At 62.8% G+C, this 21550-nt stretch overlaps 1 protein-coding gene and 1 long non-coding RNA gene across 6 annotated transcripts in view; one reads left to right on the top strand and one right to left on the bottom strand.

Moving 5' to 3' along the window:
- Nucleotides 1-14774, bottom strand: part of NFIC (nuclear factor I C) — a 62603-nt gene extending 47829 nt beyond the window's left edge. For 2 of the 5 annotated variants that reach the window (XM_043586118.1, XM_043586121.1), the window contains exon 1: nt 8628-8792. In XM_043586118.1, coding sequence (XP_043442053.1) covers nt 8628-8657 — 30 coding nt within the window. In that variant the 5' untranslated portion in view covers nt 8658-8792. Of the gene's footprint in view, nt 1-8627; nt 8898-14404 lie in introns of those variants that run through there. The other 3 variants (XM_043586120.1, XM_043586119.1, XM_043586122.1) reach the window with 3 other exon arrangements.
- Nucleotides 14775-17589: 2815 nt separating this feature from the next.
- On the top strand, nt 17590-21215 carry LOC122486680. The gene is made up of 3 exons (XR_006298205.1): nt 17590-17839; nt 18521-18594; nt 20706-21215. It is a non-coding gene; the product is annotated as an uncharacterized LOC122486680 (long non-coding RNA).
- Nucleotides 21216-21550: the final 335 nt, after the last annotated feature.

Raw genomic sequence — 21550 nt, 5'->3', positions numbered from 1 at the left:
CAGTCTGGAAGCGCTTTAAAGGACAAGGTGGCGAGCGTTCCGTTCTGTCGCACCTGCTCGACTCTGCACCTACTGCCAGATCAGCCGTAGATGCGACACGTAAATGGCGGGCGTGACCACGTTCTGAGGACACTGTATTTAGGAAGAGAGGTGGCGGGCATTGGGCCCCGGGACCTGTGGTTTGCAAACCCCGGAACCAGAGCGTGCGCTCCCGTGTCTAGACCGGGGCCAAGCATACGCCAGGCATACAGTGAGCGCTCAATGATTGCAGGAGAGGCCAGGCTCTGAGAATGTCACTTGGTGCTGGTTTCTCAGATCTACCATCAGCCAAGAAAGCTGACACCGGGGCGGGCAGGTCTGAGGGCAGCCTCCACCGGCCCCGGTGCAGATTTAAGAAATGAGGGCTAGGGGTCGTTCCTATAGACCCCTAGGTACAGACAAGGCCGGCCGAGGTCTACGGGCCAAGACTAGGGCAACCTCGACGTCAGGGGCCGAGGGAAGGGGGAGGGGCTCCTGTATAGACCCCCCTGGAGGGGCAGGGAAAGTGGAGGCCCAAGAAGGCGTGAGATCAGAACACAAAGAGAGAAGGGGAGCCCGTCCAAGGAGGTCCAGAGCTGGAGAGAGGAGCCCCTGGAGGCCGGTAAGACCCATTCCACAGACAGAAAAGCTGAGGCCTGGGAGGCTCTAAGTCCTGGCCAGACCTGTGACTTCAGCACCCACCCCCCCCCCCAAGTCATGCCTAACTGGTGTTGCCGGGAGGCCCCAACACCCACTTTACAGACGGGAAGACTGAGGCCCTAAGAGGGGACCTAGTCACGAGGGGCGTGGAACCTACACCCATCTGACTTCCCCATGACAACAGCAGCGGCCCTCGCTGGGTCCCCCGGAGCGCAACCGGGGGCCGTGGGAGGCCCAGTCCCCTCCCCTGGGGGTAGGGGTGCTGCCTCTCTCCGTGTTTCATCAAGGGAAACTGAGTCTGCAGAACCTCCCAGACCTGGTTTCTCAGCCTCCAGGAGAAAGGAAGGCAAAGGGAAGAAAACCTTGGGCCGTGTGTCTCCGCTCTCGCCTGGGCCCGCCAGGCTCCCAGAGGGGGAGCGAGACGTCTTCCTGGCATGTGAGTCCCATTATCTGCCCAGCTCCCGAGGCCACGCTATTCTATTATTATTACTGACATTGTTACAAGTCTTCTGGTGGCTTTTACAGTCTTCCAGGGCTCAGGGAAAGGCCCAAGGGCCCCACAGTAACCCCCACCCGGTGCACCCTCCCTGCTCTGGGCACCTCTGGCCGTGGGGTGCCGGCGGGGGGGTGAGGAAGGGAAACGACCTCAGATTTCACCTATTACCCAGGCTCTGAAAATAGCCTCCCGCCCTCGCCAGGGTGGGGCGGGCCGGGGCTCGGCCTGTGCCAACCCCAGCTCCCCACTCCGATGTCCCCCAAAGCGTGAGTCACCGTGACAGCTGTGGCAGGGACTGGACCTCAGGGCTCTCTTCCGCTGCCCACACCCCCACCCCTGCCCCCACCCCGGCTGACCTGCTGAGGCAGAGGGAGAATGGAGGGGGCCCATCCTAGGCCGGAGTCTGTCCAACCTCAGCCTGGCTTTTCTGTGCCTGAACGCCACCTGACACGCTGGCCCCAGAGACGGGGAGTGACTCACCCAGGGTCACACAGCCGGTCAGCAGAGCTGGGACCAGAGCCCAGGCTGCCTGGCCAGAGAAGCCGGGGGGGGGGGGGGGATCGGTAGAGGCATAGGTCGCTGCCCCCAGTGGAGGGGACGCCAGGGTGGCAGGAGGCCAAGGCAATGGTGTTGACCTTGGGCCATGGCCGCCACCCAAATTCTCGCGCTTACTGGGGCAGTGATAAGAGGTAGCTGGGAAGGGGCAGCCGGACTGTCAGCCAGCAGGGACAGACAGACAGGTCGCCAGAACCCTTTTCTCTCTGAGCCCCTCCCCTTTCTCTGGGCTCCGCCCCTTCTTGGAGCCCCACCCCCCCCTCTGGGTCCACTCTCAGGAGAGGTGCCAGGGAGGTGGGCAGGGGTGGGAGCCCACGTCACCAGTGACCCCAGCTGGGCCTGGAGGAAGGAAGGCAAACAGTCTGTAACTGGGTCACGGACCTGCTGCCCCAGCGTCCCTCGTCCTCCCTGGGAGGTCAGGCCAGGTGAGAGGCAGGCCCGTCACTGTCTCTGTCCCACAAGGCCTGCCACAACCAACGCATCTTTCCCAGGCACCTCCCGATGCCCTCGCCGGCTGACCAGGCCAAGGACACGGTCAAGGCAAGCTAGAGGCCAAGAGTCCTCCAGAACTCCTACACATCCCTCAAAGCCTTGTCTCCAGTGCCCCTTCTCCTTCAGGCAGCCTGTCCTGCTCTCCTCGGAGTTTCCCCCAGACCTAGCCTGGCAGCCACACAAGCTGGGGTCCTCCAAGTCCAGTTCTGTTGCCTTCCCTTCCTCCCCCCTCCCCCAAACCTGGGTCCCAGGACCACCAAGCGGACTGTCTGTAAGGGAATGAGGTCGGGTTACAGCGGCCACCTTCTGCGTGACCCAGGAACAAATCACTGCTCCGCTCTGGGCCTCAGTTTCTCGTTCTGTACCATGGGCAGAATGGGGTGCTGCAGCTGTTGGGGTTTGGGACTCCTGGTAACCAGAGAGCCAATGCTGGGGGGGAAGGGAGTGAGGCCAGGACTTTCCCAGAAACTCCCAGAAACTTGGCTCGCTGGGATTTCCTGGCCAAAAAGGGAGCTGGACACCTGGGTCCCAGCCCTTGCTGGATGGGTTAGACCATGAATGCTTTTCCAGGAAGGATTCTCTCTCCCTCATCTACTCGGTGACTCACGAAACGTTACGGCGAATCAGTCTTGCCAGCTCCTGAATGCTTATCCCAAACTCTTACGCATCCTTCAAAGCCCCGGGTCCAGTGTCTTTCCCTCCGGGTTAAACCCAGGTTAAGCGGCAAACAGCAGAGCTCGTATTCAAACCCAGGCCCATCTGGCACCAGATGAGTGCTCCTAACCTCAGGTCCTTCCTCCCCTCAAGCTCAGAGCGTCACAGCTTAGGCACAACGCTCATATAACGAGGGAGAGATTCATTTGGTGGTTCCACAAACATTTATTGAGTGCCTACTGTGTGCCAGCTCCGTGCACGGTGCTGTGGACCCAGCAGTGACCTGGGCTCTGTCCTCACCTGGATCCTGATCTGGGGTAGGGATGGATGTTAAAACGAGCCGACAAATATGTAATAAAATGTCAGTTTGAACAAAGTGCCCTGAAAAATTTTCAAGGAGTTTGAGGAGGGCCAGGGGATCCCTTGGGTTACGGGGTTTTTTTTGTGTGTGTGTTTGTTTTTTTTGCTGACGGTGGTCAGGGAGGGTCTTTCAGAGGAGAGGACACTTGAACAAAGACCTAAAAAAATGACAATCCAGGGTAGGAGCTCTCCACATAGTGAAAACAGCATGTGCAAAGGCCCTGAGGCAGCCCCGTGCCTAATGTTTTGCAAGAACGGCGAAGAGGTTGGTGTCACTGAAACAGAGTGAACAGGAAGAATGGGAGGGACGAGAGCAGGGGGCGACGGGGGCCGGGTGTGCAGGGTCTAGTGGGCCACTGGGAAGAATTTGGGTATGTATCCTGAGGAGTGGGAATGGCAACTTCCTGCCAAAGTGACCAGGGAGTCTGAACCCTGGATCTCCCGACTTCCCTCTCTGTGCCTTCATGTTCCAGCAGGATGGCCGGGGTGCGGGAGAGACAGATAGGGAGTCATTTCGGGGGCCGATCACTTCCTGAGCTACCGACAGGGACGATCCTTGCACCCATTTTCCGGATGGAGAGACTGAGGCGCTGAGCACCGAGGCCACCCGCCCACAGCCACGCAGCCGGGGAGGCGCCAAGCTGGGACTCGGACCCGCGTCCCTGTGACTGGGGACCTCCTGACCCCCTCGGCCTCGCTGCTGGGCCCTTCAAGCACGTGGTCTGGCCCCATGGCTGGGACTCCCCGGAGCACCCTGCGTGCCCGCTCTGAATCCCGTGTGACTCCCTTCCCCTGCTCCGTCCCAAGTCACACGCCACCTCGTCCTCGGCCAGAGCGGCAGGCCCTCCAGGACACAGATTTGGTCCCTGTGGTTCACCGCTGTGCCCCCAGCGCCCGGATCCCCGTGGGAGCAACCTCACCCTTAATTACCCCCCCTGTTCACACACCCCAGGCGCGGAAGGATGCTGCTACCCCGCTGGGTTTGGCCAGACTCGGGACGACCCTGGACAAGGCCCGGCGGGGAGGAAAGACCACGAGAAAAACCCTCGGGGGTCACCGCTGTCCCCATCACCCAGCCCAGGGCCTGGCTCCCTGCCCAGCAAGCAGTGACAGAAGGAGGGGAGGGTATGCTGGAAAGGCCTCCCAGATGTTTGATCCAGTTACTAGTCTAGCGACCGCCATAATCACAGCCACATTTATTTGGCACCCGCTGTATACCAGGCGCTGTGCTAAGGGTGAGGCATCCGAGGAAGGCAGGCCTGCGCACCTTGTCTCAGCTGGTGGACCCGTGCGGCCGTTCGTTTATGCAGCAAACATAAGCACCTACTGTGCGCCGGGCACCTCAGAGGGGACCCGCCTCCCTGAATCCTCAGGCCGCAAGGAGGAGCTGAAGCTCACCCTGAACTTCACCGTGAGGACGGGGCACGAAGAGTGAGGTCCCCTGCCCAGAGGCACCCAGCCGGAAGGCCCAGGGCTCAGTGCTGAGCCTCCTGAAGGAGATGTGGAGGCGGATCCCAGGGGCCCTAGGTGTCCCGCTCGGGGAACCCCGTGAGGGCACGTCCGCGGCGAGGCGGGGCCGTGTCTCCGTCGGTGCGGTGTCAGCCCGCGCGTCTGTGCGTCTGTGAGCGTGGCTGCGTGTGGTTCAGTCCCGCGGGGGCCCCTGCACGTGCACCAAGGGGGTGCACCTAGGCGAGGCGGCACACGCGTGTATGGGTCGGTGTGAACGCGTGCATTCGTGTGACGGGGGGCGGGAGGACCCAGGACCTGGTGAGTGTTTTGTGTGCATTTGGTGTGAGACAGGTCAGACGGTTCAGGCTGAGAGAGACAGACAGACAGACAGAGACAGAGAGCCGGAGGGAGAGAGAGACAGAGGGAAAGAGAAACGGAGACCGAGGGAGAGAGCGAAGGAGGGAGGGAGGAGAGAGAGAGAGAGAGGGAGAGAGGGAGCGAGGGAGAGAACGCTGACTCGGCCAGAATCCGGGCTTCGTGATTTACAAGGCGCCTGGCCCTGACGCGCTGAGGCACCTCACCACCGCCGCAGAGAAGGGAGGGAGGGACGCAGGCACGGAGACAGAGAGCAGCCTGGAGCGAGGCTGTGCTTTCTGCAGGAGCGAAGCAGGGGCCATCAGACCACGGGGCGGCGGGGGGGGGGGGGCACACCCACAGGGAGCGTCCACCTGCCCAGGCCCGGCTCAGCACCCAGGCAGGAAGCGGCCCCAGGCCCAGCCTTGCCAGCCGTGCTGTGCTGTGCCACCCCGGGCAGGCCCTGGCCCTCTCTGGTCTGGGCTCCTCTCCCAGCCCTGAGGTGCTGGGGGACCCCGACCCCCCCCCCCCAGAGCCCCCACCAGGCCTAGACGTCACTGATTCCCCATCCCCACCCCGCCCCTAGGAGGCACTTCAAATATCTAGTACACAGATCACAAGTCCCGGCCACCCTCCCAGCCTCAGTCTCCCCGCTGGGGAAACGGCCCGTAAGGGGCTGAGAGGGACGGAGGGGCAGAAATGAAGGGAGGAATGAATGAATGAGGGAGGGGCCCTGGCGGCCCGGCTTGGCCGTGGCCGTGGCCGTGGCCTGGGCCCAGCCCCGCGGCCCCGGGGAATCCTGGGCCCTGCAGCCAAGAGGGATTTGGCCCCAAACCCGGAATAACTAACGTGGCGCGCTTGGGGCGGAGGGAGGCAGGGAGGGAGGCCCAGAGCGGGGCGAGCGGGAGGCCGGCCTTCCCGCCGGCAGGATTTATGGAAGTAACCGCTGCTCCACAGTTACTCTCGAGAGTAAAAGTGAAAAAGCGTTTGAGTCACCATTGAAACAGGGACGGGGCTCCCAGAATCCTCCAGGGCCGCCGTGGCCACCCCCCCCCCTCGGTGGGCAGGGCCGGGGGCGCAGGGGCGCTGGCACCGGGCGGCCGCCTCCCCCCCCCCCCCCCCCCCGCACCCCCCACCGCTCCGGCTCCGACAAGGATCCGGGTCGAATCAGCTAAAAGGGAGCTATTTTCGGATGGGCTCAGGTTGTAAAATTAGTCGGGAAAAGGGGGGACATGGAGGCCCAGAGACGGGGAGACACGGGGAGAGACACACAGAGACAGAGAGGGGAAGAGATGTAAGACGTGGGGAAGGACACATGGGGGGACAGAGAGAGAGAGACACAGGCTTGGAGGCAGAGACAGGGAGAGACACAGAGACACAGGCGGGGGGACAGAGAGACGGGTGGAGGGAAATGATGGTCAGACAGAAACGGGGTGCTGGCGAGGGGCGCAGGCTGAGTGGGGCGGCCAGGAGTGGGGGCCCTGTGGGGGCGGCCAGGGTCCTTCCGGGAGCCCCCAGACCAGGCTGGGTCTGCAGGGACCCCTGAGGATCACACCTGGCTGCGGGGCACCCCTCCTCGGTGGGGGGGACGCAGGAGAGCAGCAGGGGAGGGGTGCCCCCTGCATTTGGGCCCCTCCCCCTCCCTCCACGGTGGGGGGGCTCTCTCTGTGTCCCCCCCCCCCCGTCGCTTGCACGGGGCAGCCTCAGATATCCCTCACTGTTGTCTCCACCACCCGGGAACCGCCACCAAGCCAGGCCCCTGAGCACACATGTTCCCGCTCGGGTTCCCACCGCAGCAGCGTGGACGGAGGCCTGTCTCCCGAGGAGTCCTGATGGGGCAGTTCCAGGGCTCGGTGACAAAAGGCGGCCTTCCAACCTCCTCCCCTGGAGTAGCCTCCCTGGCTCGGCCCCCCCGCCCTGTGTGGCTCCCGGGAGCTGGGGAGCGTGAGAAGGGCAGAGGGGGCGGGGGCACCCGCAGCCACCCAGGCCACCCCACCAGCCCAGAGACGGGGAGGCCCAAGGTCACAGGCAACCCTGACTGCAACCTTAGTTGTTCCCGGGGGGCGGGGGGGGGGCGGTGGTGCAGAGCCTCAGGACAGTGGGGAGGCAGAGGTGGGGCAGCAGGGGCAGCTTCCGGGGACCCCCCTCCCGAAGTTGTTCGGAAAGGGAAACTGAGGCCCGGTTAGGGGCAGGGACTTGCCCAAGGTCACTCAGGGGATCATGGGTAGGACAAGCCCGAGACCCTCTCGGCACCCGCCCTCCCCCTGGCTGACAGCAGCCAGGAACTTCCCAGCGGGGCAAGAAAGATCCTACCACGAATGAGGGAGACCCCAGGATCCTGAATAGGGCCCCCCCCCAGACACTGGCGGTCCCTGGGGCCCAAGCTAGACATCCACGTGCTCCCCATAAGGTGCTCCTCAGGGCACCCAGGCTCCCGGTGGACTCCCGCCCCCTGACTTCTGCACTTTACAGTCTGCCCCTGTCTCCAGAACCTGTCTTAGTCCTCCGGAGAAACTGAGGCCGGAACCCCACTGGCCTGAAGACACATAAGGACACGGGGGGAGCTCGAACGAAGGCAGACCTCGGAGGCCGTCCCACAGGGAGCTGGAGGAGGAAAGGAGTCCCCCGGGGTGCGGCCCGGGACGGGGGCAGCCGCCCCCTCCCCACGCACCCCCTTGCCGGTCACACAAGGGCTCAGCCCGGGGCAGTCTGGGAGCGGGGCCAGGGGTGAGAGGCTACGGGAGGGGGGCAGGGGCAGGGGCAGGTGCCGGGCTGGCGAGGGCGTCCGCAGCGCCGCAGTGCCCCGGCCAGACCCCGGAACGCCCGGCCTCCCGGCTCCTCCCGGCGGCGGCGGCGGCTCAACAATCCAGAATCGATGCGGCGAAAATATCAGATCGGTGCCGGGGGGGCGGGGGGGGGGGGGCGCGGGAGACCAAGCCGGGACGTCGGCGCGCCCCCTCCCCCAGCTGCTGGCGCCTCCAACTCCGCGCGCCCCCTCCCCCTCCACGCACACGTGGGCCAATAATGGGGGGAAAGGCGTCCCGGGGCTGGGGTGGCGGGGCACAACCTTGGTGGGGGGGGGCGGGGGGGTTGTCTGGGGAGCACATCCGAGGGCTCCTCTCCTCGAGAGAGTCCCGAGTGGGGGGTCCAGCCAGGACCCCTCGATGCCACCTGGAGGCAGGCCGGTCCGGGGCGGAGGGGTGGGGGTGGGGGGGGTCACGCAGAGCCCGCCTTCGGCTCTCGGGGCGAGGGGCGCCCCCAGACCTTCCCGGGTGGAATGGGGGCGCGCGTCCGGCGAGCCTGCTCCCCGAGCCCCGCGTCCGCGTGGGGTGGGGGGTGGGGGAGAGGCCTGGGCGCCGGGGGGCGGGGCGGGAGTCCCGGGGGAGGGTCGGGGCGGGGGGGGGGGTCCCCGACCCAGCCCATCCCCCACCGGCCCCCGGCCCCCGGCCCCCGGCCCCCGGCCCCCGGCCCCGCGGCGGGGGCGCCCCGGCGGGGCGGCGGGAGGGACGCGCGCCTTTCGCGTCCCGCCTCCTCGGGCTTCCCGAGTCCGGGGCCAGGCGGCGGGGGGCGCGGGGGGCGCGGGGCGTACCTGGGTCAGGCAGAGCGGGGACGAATACATCCCGGGCGCGGCGGGAGGCGCAGGGCCGGCCGGAGCGGGCGCGCTGAACTTACTGAGTCATTTTTCCAAACCCCCCCCCGCGGCCGCGGCCGGCGCGCTCCTCGCCGCCTCCTCCCTCGGTCTCCCTCCTCCCTCCCTCCCGCGCTCGCTCGCTCTCCCTCTCTCTTCCTTTCCTGTCCCCCCTCCCTCTCTCCTCCTCCGTCTCTGTCTCTCCGTGTCTCTGTCTCTCCTCCCTCTGGCAACCTCCCCCCTCCCTCCCCCCAGTTTCCCTCCCCTCCCACCCGAACCTCCCACTTCTCAACATCCAACTTTCAAAGAAACGAGGGAAAAAAAGAGCGCGAGCGGGGAAGGAAAGCCGCTCCCCCCCGCATCCCCCCCCCCGTGCCCCATGAACCCCCATCATTGCTATTATTACGAATTACGAGCCGCCCTGGTCCCCGGCACCGGACCGGGGACCCACCGGCCGCCACGGGTCCCCCAGGACCGCCCACCCGAGCCAAGTGGGGAGGGGGTGCTGGACACTTTGGGGCCGGAGGTGGATTTTTAAGACCCCCCCCCCAACCCTCCCCGCGCTGGCCGGGAAGTTGGACAAAAGAGCCAAGTTGGGGGGGGGGGAGGGAAAGAATGAAGAAGTGACGTGTGCAGAGGCCCAGCGCCAGCGCGCGTCTTTCCCCTTAAAGATGTACGACCCGGGGTGCATGGCAGGAGAGGGGGTCCCTCCGCACCTCGGCCCCTGCTCCCCTGAGAGCCAGACATGGGCTGCAGTTGCCCGGGCACAGGGGCTTCGCTCCAAGTGACCTCCCTGCCCGAGAAAGTTCCCAGCTAACCCAGAGCCTCCAGGAATCTGCTCTCACCTTTCTAGTTAGCACCAAAGGGGAACTGTGGGGGGGGGCGGGGAGGTGGAGGGGGGGGAGGGGTTGGCATCGCCCAGTAGTCTCCTCAACATCCCAGGAGGATGTGTCCAGAAGGTAAGGCTGGCCAGACGGACCCTTGCAGCCTCTTCCCTGGGTGCCCGGCAATTTCTCCTGGCACTCCAGCCGTGTGCCCATTTCTCGGATCTGGAAACTGAGGCACAGTGAGTGGCTTGGAGCCAGACCACCTGGCCTCAGCCCCTACATCCGTAAAGCTCCCTTGTTCTCCTTCTGGAGTAGCTGGACACAGACCTGCCCTCCTCCAGTGTCCGCCCCTAGGGCACCTGATGACCATGACCTCAACCCTTCTCCATTCACCCCCTGAATCCTCCCAGCCTCCACGGCTGAAACTCCTATTCCCACTCCACAGACTAGGGCGAGGTGTCGCTCTGCCCCTTGGCGTTGTCCCCTGTAAACTGCACTAACACCGCCCCTCCCCCGTGGGGTCCATGGGCATAAGCCTATCGACACTTAGCCTGAACCTCTACCCAATGTGCACCGAAACATTCTTAGAAAGCCTGGTGCTTTTGACTTGTCTCTCGCAGTGTCCTGACTCCAAATGCTACCCTCCAGCCAACTGGGGGCAGCTGTCCTGTGCCCAGGGACATGGAAGGTACCAGGAACCCTATTATCGTCCCGTGTTACAGGGGAGGAAACTGAGGCCCAGAGGAAGGAAGCCACTCGCCCAGGGTCCAGGCGCTGGACTAGGAGGGAGGAGGGTTCCTACAGAACGCCTGTTCCCGGGGCCACCGCTGCAGGCGGGCGTCTGTCATGCAAACAAACAGTGCTTAGCACATCATGAGCACTTCGCAAATATTTTATTTAAAAACCCCTTGTGCGGCTGGCGGGGTGGGGGGGGGCGGTGTTAAAACCCCAGGATGAAGGGGGAGGGCAGGCGTCTAGGAATCCGAATGCCAACCTAACATAAAGCAACGTTTTATTATTTTAAAGTGGCTAGGAACGCATAGAGCCCAGAATCCCCAAGTCACAGACGTTTAAAAGTTACACTTGACTTCCGAGCGTCCTCCCAGCTGGCTCCCTTCCTCCCAGCCCCGCCAGCAAGCTGAGCTCCTTTCCAAGGTGAAGTCTGGAGAGCACAAGACTACCCCTCTGGGAACCTCAGTTTCCACATCTGTGCAATGGCAGCAGTATGGGACGCATGGAGGAGGGCTGGCGAGATAGGGGTCCTGGGGTTGGTTACCTGTGTGACCACCATTGACGCCATTAGTGGCGGAAGACCGTAGAACCTTGTGCCAGTTCACAGACACCGGCGAACTGTTACATGTCTCTATATTCTGGCTCGGGTCGGAGGGGTCCTGTAGTGCTCCCAGTAGGTCCACAGCAGGCCAACTACCGTGCAGGGTCGCGGCCAGGTCTGCGTCTCCTGGGGCAGCAGCTAGACTCCCATGTGTCCCTCCGCTTTGCCCTCGGTGAAAAAGGGCGAAGGGTAGGAACCACCCTGGTGAGCCAGCAAACGCTTGCCCCGAGTTTCTTTCCAAAGCAATCGGTGCATTTGGACCTGTCTGTTCCAAGGCCCAGAAGGGGAGGGGGGCAGGTCTAGGTCCTGGCCGTCTGGAGCACAATTTAGCTCGGTGGCTAAAAAATGAAATGACGCGCCCTCCTTATAATCTATAGTCTTCTGTCCCTGACACGGATGCACAAGTCTGTGGACCGCCGCTCTGTGCCAGTCTCTAACACCAACGCCAACAATTCGGGCCAGCTCCGGACTGAGCGTGCTCCCCCAGTCCCGACGACCCCGGATGTCCCCAGACATCGTCCAGCGTCTCCTGGGGCACAGCAGTCCCGGGTGAGACCTCCCCCCCCCCCCCGCTGTAAATGCCGCCAGGTAGACTCAACACCCCATTTGGGATTGTTTTTTAAAAACAGGTCAGCGTCCGTTTATGAGACTATGTGTTTGTTCACCTGTGCAACGGGTCAGGCGGGGCTGAACGAAAATCTAGCTTCTTCCCCGGAGTGGGGTCCCGCACAGGGAGGGATGGTGAGGAAGGCCGGTTTATTACTTGGGACACTTGTGTATCCTCTTGAGACGCCCAGCGATGGTTTGTGGAACTAAAAGCAAACCTTTTAAAGACGGAGTGGAATTCACAGAGCAGCTCAGGCCGGGACCATCGGTGCCCACGAGGTAACTCCACGGCTACCACACCCAGAGAACAGAGGGCCCAGCACCGCGCCAGGCCTTGGCCACGTACACCTACGACAGGGTCCCCCTCCTCGGCCCGTGTGTGTCCCCATCTTACGGAGAAGAAACTGAGGTCCTAGGAGGGATGTTAAGGTCTTTGGGCTCACGTGAAGGTAGGCTAGGACACAGACACAGAACGCCGTGCCACGCAGGTTCTCACGTATCACACACACGCGCGCACACACACACACACGTGTGCAGTGGCCCGAGGCACACCAACACCTGAGCTCCTCCCCCATGGTTGCCCCATCAACCCCTCCCCAGGGCCAGCCCGGTGCTCCGCCTGGAGGTGGGGGGAGGCCGGGCGGTTTGTCCCTCGACCCTCCCAAGCACAGGTGCCTGTGCCCTCGAGGGTCAGTGTGGGTCTGTGCGTGCTTTTCTGGGTGCCTGGGGGTCATGTACACCCGCGGCCGCCAACTGTGTACCGTGACAGGCTGTGGGGGGCGTGGGCGTGCGAATGCTCCTGCACAGATGTGTCCCACTGCACCAGGCGACCCGTGGGACAGGCTGGTGTCGGGCAGGGCAGACCAGGTGTCCCCGGGAGTGTCGTGTCTGGGGGCTGGCAGCCAGAGCGCAGGGGAGGGGGAGGACCCGGCTTGACTGGCAGCGGGTGGGAAGGTGACCAGACTATGTGACCCTGATGGGGGAGCCTTTCACCCCTTCCCAAACAGCCCCCCCCCCAAAATGGGATGCAGGTTCAAAGAAACAAGGCAGAGACTCCGGTCTGGCCTTGGTGCTTTTATATTTAGAAAATTATATAAAGTTCCCTGGGGTGGGGGTGGGGGTGCGGCGGGGATTCCCCTGTAGGGGAGAAAACAACACTTTGTGCCCGTCAGGTCTGGCCTAGTAGGGGGCAAGTGCACAGAGGCAGGGCCGGAGGGGGGGCGTGGCTCCCAGCATACGGGGGTCACGGGGTGTCCTTGGCCAACTCTCCTGAGCCCGACCTGGCCCCGCGCGCTTCGCTTCTGTAACCGGCCATCCCTCGGGACCTCCTCCGCCCGCGGAGTCGGGGGACCCCCGCCGCCCCGCCTCCCTCCGGGGCAGGTCCCCGCGCACGCGCAGCCCCTGGCGGGAGAAGGCGCCGCCGCCGCCGTGTGATCGTGTCCCGGCGCCACCTCGCGCCGAATCGCAAGCCAGGACCACCTGGGGACAGCGTGTGGCGTACCCCGAGTCAGGGGGAAGTGGAGGGGACCGTGTGTGGGGGGTGAGATGGGGGGACAGGGCTTTGGCCTGTAGAGGAAACACCCGTCCCTCACTCAGCAATCCCGGTTACAGGAAAAAAGGAAGTGGGGGGGGGGGCGAGGGAGAGTGTAGACCCATCCCCAGGAATAGTCACTCAGCGCTAATCACACGCTCACAGAGACACCCAAGTGTCCCCGGGGACGCAGCCACATGACAGAGAAGTTCCCCACTCACCGGCAACCCCCTAACCGCCACACATTCACTTGGGGACACCCCGCGGGTCACCCAGGGACATCGCGGCCCTCGGGGACACACACCCCGCCGTACGGCTTCACGACACCTTCCCACAGGGACGCACGGTTACCCAGACACGCACACACTACCCCTCAGCCGCACAATGCTCCAACACGGACGCAACACAACACGCACAGCCACGTGGATGCGCAGACACACACAGACACATAAAGGAGAGGACTCGACGCCTCGAGACCCACGGACCCCTGCACAGAGGCGGGACTACCCAGCCAGACAGACACGCGGACGCACTCCCGGCTTCCGTGCTGACCCGTCCCGGAGCACAGAAGCCCCCGCACGCACCCCTCGAGCGCCAGATTGCCCCCGACGCCCTCGGACTGGACACCGGAACCCTCGAGCGCAGCCACCGACGCTGGCGGGCCTGGGGCGCGCCGGGCCGAGACCCGGTGACCCCTCCCGGCTGGGACCCGGCGCGCGCCGTGGAGGGGCCGGGGTCGGCCCGGGGGCGGGGCTCGGGCACCGCAGGAACAGGCCGGGGGGCGGCCCCAGCGCGGCGCCCGGCGCGGCCGCCCGCCGGGCTCCAAGTTCAAGGCGCCTGGCGGCGGCCGCTGCGCGCTCTCCGCCCCTCTCCGCAGCGGCCATTTTCCGCTAGCTGGCGCGCGGCGCTCGCCCGGCCCGGGGCGACCCGCGGGGGCCGCCGCGACCCCCGCCCCGCAAGGCCGGGGCGGGCGCCCCCTCCTCGGCCCGCTCTCCCCCGCGGGCTGCGCGCTCGGGGGTCGTGCGCTCGGGGCCGCACCCTCCCGCCGGCGGCCGGGCCAGGGAGGAGGCGGGAGCCGGGTCTGGCATGCGTGTGTGTGTGTGTGTGTGTGTGTGTGTGTGCGCGTGTGGGGTGGTGGTGGGGGGACCCTCTCCCGGGAGCCCCGCCCTCATCGCCAACTCCGCTGCGCCAGCCCGGGGCCCCCCACTTGGGGTCCCCCGCTGCGCCCCGCGCGCCAGCTCCGCCCCCAGCCACGAGGGGGGGGGCGGATCGGCGGGCGGGGGTCCCGCGGCGGCGGGCGGTGGGGGGGGTCCCCGCCTCGAGCCCCTCCCCCGGGCGGCCCCCGCCCCCCGCCCCCCCAGACCTTGCAACTTTCGCCGGGAGCCCACGCACCACCCCAAAAACTCCCCGGGCGAAAACGAAAGTGGGGGCGGCGACGTACCATGGCGCTGCTGCGAGGAGGCGAGGCCGGCGCCGGAGCGAGCGCGCTCGGTCCCCGGCGAGGGGGGGCCGGAGGCGGCGGGAGGAGGCGGCGAGGGAGGGCGCGCGGGGGAGGGAGCGAGCGCGCGAGGGAGGGGGGCGCGCCGCGCCCGCCCCCCCGGCCCGCAGGACCCTCCCCTCGGCCCGCCCTCCCCCCGGCCCCGCGCGCCGCCCGCGCCTCAGGCCGCTCCGCGCCCGGGCCCCGGCTGCGGCGGCTCCGGCTGCGGCTCCATCCCCGGCCCGGCCCCGCGCGAGGGGAGGCCGAGCAAGCGGCCGCCGCGGCGGGTCGCGGGGCCCGGGTCGGGCGGGCTGCGGAGGACGCGGACCCACCTTCGCCGCGGCGCGCGCGCGCTCGCGCGCACACACACACACACACACACGCGCGCGCGCGTAGAGGGCTCGGGGACACTCGCGGCCCGGGCCTCCTCGACTCCGAAGCGGACACGCCACGCACACCGACGCGCGCAGACCCACACACTCGTCACGACACACACAGCCTGCGGTGCCATCCAGACACACGGGGACCCGCGCTGGCAGCCGATGCGGTGTCTCGGACGCACAGCCCCTGCGGGCTGCCACGAACACAGACTCACACAGCCTGCGGGTGTCACCCAGCCAGACGCTCGGGGACTCACATATTCACAGCCTGCGGGTGTCACCCAGACAGCCACAGCCGCCAGGCTGTCCCGTACACAGACTCACAGCCTGTAGGGTGTCACCTGGACGCTCGCCCAGGTTGACAACCCTAGGAAGACACTCCGGGCCTCGGACTGACCTGCACCCCCACCCCCAGGACCCCTCCCCCCGGCGATTGCGCCAGCCACCCAGACCAGCGAGTGCAGGTGTCCCGGATACACGCAGTCACAACAGGCACGCAGAGCGGGGGGGGGGGGGGGGGGGGGGGGGGGGAGACGGGACAGTTGGGGACGCAGACAGAGACTCGGACACCGAGGACGACAGACCTGGGGGGCGGGGGTCCCCTGCGGGACCCGCAGGGTCTCCAGCGGGGCGGGGGGCGGGGAGCGCGCGCGGCGGCTGCACAGGTGGGGGTGAGCGGGCACCCCCTCCCCGGGTCAGGATTAATGGTGGTGCCTCTGCAGCGGGGGGGGGGGGGGGGGGGGAGGGGGAGGGGCGAGGCCGAGGAGGGTCAGCCCCCCGCCCCTGCCGAGCGGGCAGCGGAGAGCTGGGACGCGGTGCCGCAGCGCCCCCCCACCCCTCAGCGCTCTCCCGCAGTCCCCCTCCTCCGGCCGCCGCAGAGCAGGCGCCGCCCCCTCCCCCCCCTCCCCGGCTCTGCGTCTGGCGCAGCTGGGGGACGACGGGAGGGGTCTCGCCGGAGCCGGGTGGGTGGAGAAGATTCTGTTATCATCCTTCGGTCCGGGTTTCCCTGTGCCTGCGACCCCAGTTCTCCCGCACTGGGGGCTCCGGGGTTCAGGGACCCCTTTGGGGAAGTGGTTCCCAGCTCCCCCAGGGAGGACGCCAGGGTTGAGGGTGGGGGCAGGCGGCATCTCACGACCAGAATCGGGCCCTGGGCCGCCCTTCTGGAGCCACGGCTGACTCTGGGGGCTTCTGGAAGTTGACTCTGCGGTTCTGTGCGCGCCGCTGGGCATCCCGGAGGCTGGGAAATCTCGAGCAAACGAGATGTGACACTACCCTGCCTACATAGTAGGTGCTCAGTAAGCCTCGGCCCGCACATAGCAGATCTCCACTGGGCCGGGAGCACCCACTCTGAGGCCTGAGGTCTCATCCCATCTGCACACTCTCCTAGGTTTTCAGAAGGGAAAACTGAGGCCCAGAGAGGGCACCTCATTTCCCCCTGGTCAACCAGCATGTCGGGAGCCCGAGGACCCTAATCCTGGCGCCTTCTCCAGGGCGCTCCGCTGGGGGGAGGGGAACGCTGTGCAGGTGGCCTTGCCTCTCACAAACCTGAAGCCGGAGGAAAGGGGGTGCCTATTCTGGTTCTGGCAAGGGAAGGGTTAAGGGGATAGCGACCCCTTCCCCCACCCACCTTGCGTCTCTCTCCCCCTCTCCACCCTCCTTCCTCATCTCTAATCTGCCTCTGTTAATCCCCAGCTTGAGTCCTCTGTCCCTCCCTCTTAGGTACCTGAGAGGAAGGGGGGGGGGGAATGGGTTGACAGCAGCCAGATCCCAGGGGTTGGGGCCCAGGGGACAACCGGGGGCGGCACCGACGGAGCCCCCACCCATCATTTCCCCCAGGAGGCCACCCCTGGGCTGTGGGAACAGTGCTGCATGTGAGCCTGCTCAGTTCCCTTCGTAGCAGCCCTATAACTCCATCTCCGTTTTATAAGGAAACTGAGGCTCAGAGAGGTTTAGATAGGTCCCTGAGGTCACCCAGCTAGCCCAGAGGATGCTTTCCTGACCGAATCGCATCATTTCAGCGTCTTCTGTGATCTGAATAGGCTGAGAATCTCTCAGACCATCACCTCCTGCTTCCTGTATAACCGTAGGACACAGCTGAGCTGAGTTTCTGCCACTGTGGAGCAAAGCCCCCCCTTCCTCCAGATGTTTGGCCTGAAGTTCTCTCACTCTGTTTCGTTCCTGGGAGACGGAAGGGATTCGTCAACGCATGAAAAGTGCCCAGCCTTACGCAGACCAAAGAGAGGATAGCGAACAGGAAGAAAACACCATATGCTTTGGCACTCATCAAAGAAAGTAGGTAAAGATGTTTAAACTGATAAAAGCTAGTGCTGGTGAGGATGTGGCGACACAAGCATTTTCATAAACTGCTTGGAGGTGAACGTGGGTATGAATTGGGAGAGCCGTTTGGCGTGCGCGGCGGAGGCCTAAGACAAGGTTTGACCTTATGGTCTAACTTCTGGGAGTCTATCTCGAGCTTCTATGACGTATCCGTGCCCCTGAAGATGCCATTGCGGTATGCTTGTGAAAATGACCATACGGCGCTTCTCAGCCCTTTTTTCATTATATGCACGCTGGAGCTGTTTTAGACTCTTTATTTCCTAATCATCTCTCATCAACTTTTTAAAAAAATTTATTTATTTTTTTTAATTAATTTTTTTTCAACGTTTACTTATTTTTGGGACAGAGAGAGACAGAGCATGAACGGGCGAGGGGCAGAGAGAGAGGGAGACACAGAATCGGAAGCAGGCTCCCGGCTCCGAGCCGTCAGCCCAGAGCCCGACGCGGGGCTCGAACTCCCGGACCGCGAGATCGTGACCTGGCTGAAGTCGGACGCTTAACCGACTGCGCCACCCAGGCGCCCCAAAACAAACAACCTTTAAAGTGCCCAACAATACCAAACGCCCAAGAGCCTGTGAGTACACGGACCTCTTCCACTCTGCAACCACTTTGGAAAACGGACGGACATGAATCACAACACTGAATATTCATGTGCCACATAACATGGCCTTTCCTCTCCCAGGTGCGTATCCACAAGAAGCCCTTGCTTGCTGCCTCCGGGAGCAGTCCTCACTGCCCTGCGATAGAAGGCAAAAACCCAGAAGCAAGCCAAGTGCCCATCGCTGGGAGAAGGGAGAGGTGCACTGTGGGAAATTCACCTACAGGCGCATTAATCAGCACCCCAGCCGTGTTCCCACCCCAGGCGAACAGCATGGAGGGACTGAACAACGTGACATTGGGCGCGGCAAGAAGTCCCCAAGTGTTACACGTAGCATGATAGTCTCTCTCTTTTTAAATGTTTATCTTTTTAAAAATGTTTATTTATTTATTTTGAGAGAGAGAGAGAGAGAGCGTGCCCATGAGCGGGGGAAGGGCAGAGAGAGAGAATCCCAAGCAGGCCCCACACGACTAGTGTAGAGCCCGACACAGGGCTTGATCCCATGAACCGTGAGATCATAACCTGAGCCGAAACCGAGAGGCGGACGCTCAACCGACCGAGCCCCCCCGGGTGCCCCAGCATGACAGCCTCTTTATGAAGTTACGCTGCTTGAAATGGAAATGATATTTTGGGGGTCACAACCATTTGAGACGCAGTTATCTTTAAGCGGGGGAAGGGATCAGTTCCAGATTGCGGGGTGGGGTTACTTCAGGGAGAGGAGTCAGAGAGCAGGATGGGGTTATTGCTAAAATTCTGTTTATCCAGGTGGTGTTCACTTGGCGGGTGTTTATTCCATGAGCCGACTGTAAAATTTACTGATAAATGGAGCAGTGACGACGGTAAGTCATGGGGCGGACTGGGATTGAACTCATCTGGAGCCCAAGCGAACGGGCGAACGGCGGAAGCACCAGCTCAGAGCCATGTGCCAGAGGGAGCTGTGGCCCCACGCAGGGGGCGTGGGGATTCACTGCTCCGTCCCGGGCACGGAGAACAGCTCCCGCTACATAGTAGGTGGTCGAGAAATATTTGTTGCATGAATGAAAGTTTCAGAGGGATCAAAGGCCTTGTAAAGTCCCCTCTTATTTACTTATTTTGAGAGAGAGAGAGAGAGAGAGGGCAGGGGAGGGGCAGAGAAAGAGGGGGAGAGAGAGAATCCCAAGCAGCTGAGCCCAAATCAAGTCAGACGCTTCACCCACTGAGCCCCCCAGGAGCCCCATAAAATCCGCTTTGAAAAGCAAATCATATCGGGGCGCCTGGGTGGCTCAGTCGGTGAAACGTCCCACGTTGGCTCGGGTCATGATCTCACAGTGCCTGAGTTCGAGCCCTGCACTGGGCTCTGTGCTGATGGCTCAGAGCCCGCTTCAGATCTTCTGTCCCCGCTCTCTGCCCCTCCTCCTCCTCCTGTGTCTCTTTCAAAAATAAACATTAAAAAAATAAATAAATAAACATTAAGAAAAGAGAAGAAAAAAAGCTACTTAAAAAACCCCCAAATCATATATATGTATGTAATATATTGGTATGTATTATATATACATGTAAAATGTATAACATGAAATGTAGATGTGTTTATGCATTATATATTATGATTTAGTATACGATGCATGTTTGTGTATTTGTATGTGTATATCTGAAATATGTTTTTTAAGTAACTAAACACGTAAATGCACATACTTAGTAGAATCACACACACAGGCACACACACGCACGCACACACACCCCAGGGTTGCTCAATCACAGCGCTGACGTGAACTGAGGTCCAAGATGCTTTGTGACGGAAGGGAAGCAGAAAGCAAACCCGAACCGCTGAATCATTGAAGACATACTTCCAGCATTTGTGCAAGAACACAGCCAGAGCCACACGGGGCCAAGCTGCAGGCACTGACCCGGTGACGTGGGGACATGTCTAGCCCCATTCTGCAGCTAATGACCCCAAGTTCCTTTCGGCTCAACTCTGCCCCAGTAGCCCCAAAGCAGCCCCGGACGAGCAGCAAACCCATGGGCACGGCCGTGTGTCTGGCTTCTCTATGTTAGCAGAAGTCTTTTTAATGTTTATTTATTTTCAAGAGAGAGAGAGAGAGAGAGGGAGAGAACGAGCAGGGGAGGGGCAGAGAGAGAGAGAGGGACGGAGCATCGGAAGCAGGCTCCGTCTGCAGAGAGCCCGATGTGGGGCTCGAACTCTCGCCCCCTGAGATCATGACTTGAGCCAAAGGGACGCTCAACCAACTGAGCCGTCCGGGCGCCCCGCTCAGCATAGTTATTTTGGGGTTCGGCCATTCGGTCACCTATGCCTTTTTATCGCTGGCTAGGGTCCCGCCGTCTGGATAGGTCACCCTGGTTTATCTGGCTCTCCTTTCCCCTGGGTGAAGACCCAGGAGGAGAAGAAAGCTGCATCCCATGGGGGCGGGTGTGTGTCCTTTCAAGAACGTGCCGAACTGTTTTCCGAAGTGGTGGCACCATTTGACACGCCCACCGGCAGGGATCTGGTGGGGGGGGGGTGGGTTCTAGCTGCCTCCCATTGGGGGGGGTCGAGCCTGAACAAGTGGGAAGTGTGGAGGCACCCTCTCAGACAGGGCAGGTGGGGGGGGGAGGCAGTGGGCACATGAGGGGTAAAGGGCAGGGGAGCTAGACAAGCAGAACCCTGCTGGCCACGCCCCCCAGGCCCAGGAGAGAGAAACAGCTCGGGGATCCCGGGCACAGCCGCTGCATCTGGGTTGTGAGCAGGGATCCTTGCTCCCCTATCTGGCGGGGATGGCCAATTCTCCCAGCAAAAGTCAGACTCCCGGGCCTGCCCTCGGGAGGCCGAAGTTAGGTTTGCAGCATCAAACCCCACGCTGGCCCTGAGTGATCTCCGTGTGCATCCACGGGCAGCAACTCGCCGGGGAGCAGCCGGAATCTTTCCATTCTGTCTCCCTTTGACACAAGGATTTGCCTTCTGGGTCTCCACCTCAAGGGATAAGGAAGCAGGCAAGCCACAGACAGGAGCCACCCAGCCTGGGTTCATATTCTGGCAGCGTGACACTGGGCCAGTCGCCTCAACCATCCGAGCCTCAGTTTACCCGTCTGTAAAACAGGATCGGAGTAGCTGTAGCAAGGATCGAGCAGGTTCACGCTTGCCAAGTGCCTAGAACAGAACCCAGCGGGCAGCAAATCATGGAGAAGGCTCTGTTATGTGCAAACAGGGGCACCTGGGGGGGCCCAGTCGGTTGGGCGTCCGACTTCGGCTCAGGTCGTGATCTCGAGTACAAGTGCACCAAGCTCCCTTTGTGTCCCGCACTATTCAAAGTTACTCAGGGGTCAAAAACGTCTGTAAAGAGGCAGAGAGTAAATATTTGCAGCGTTGCCAACCAGATGGTCCCTGATGCACCTACTCAGCTCTGCCCTTGTCGCTTGAAAGCCAAAAGCCACCAGGGACAGCATGTGAACAGACGGGCTGTGTACCAATAAAACTTTATTTATGAACGCCGACGTGTAAATGTCACATAACTTTCACCTGTCACGAAATCTTCTTCTTTGGATTTCTTCCAACCATTAGAAAATGTAAGACCAGTGGTGCCTCGGTGGCTCAGTGGGTTAAGCCTCCGACTCTTGGTTTCGGCTCAGGTCGTGAGTGATCTCTCGGCCATGAGATCGAGCCCCGAGTGGGGAGCCTGCTGCACACGCACAAATCTGGCCCCGGGAATGTAGTTTGCTGATCCCCACGTTAACTCATCGCTACTGTTCCATGTGAAAGACACTGTCATCACTCTATTTCTTTTTGAGAAAGAGAGAACACTTGAGTGGGGCAGGGGCAGAGGA

The sequence above is a fragment of the Prionailurus bengalensis genome, chromosome A2 (genome assembly GCF_016509475.1).
Source record: "Prionailurus bengalensis isolate Pbe53 chromosome A2, Fcat_Pben_1.1_paternal_pri, whole genome shotgun sequence".
Taxonomy (NCBI): Eukaryota; Metazoa; Chordata; class Mammalia; order Carnivora; family Felidae; genus Prionailurus; species Prionailurus bengalensis.
The sequence above is the reverse complement of the archived record's forward strand: the minus strand, read 5'-3'. Positions and strand labels throughout refer to the sequence as shown.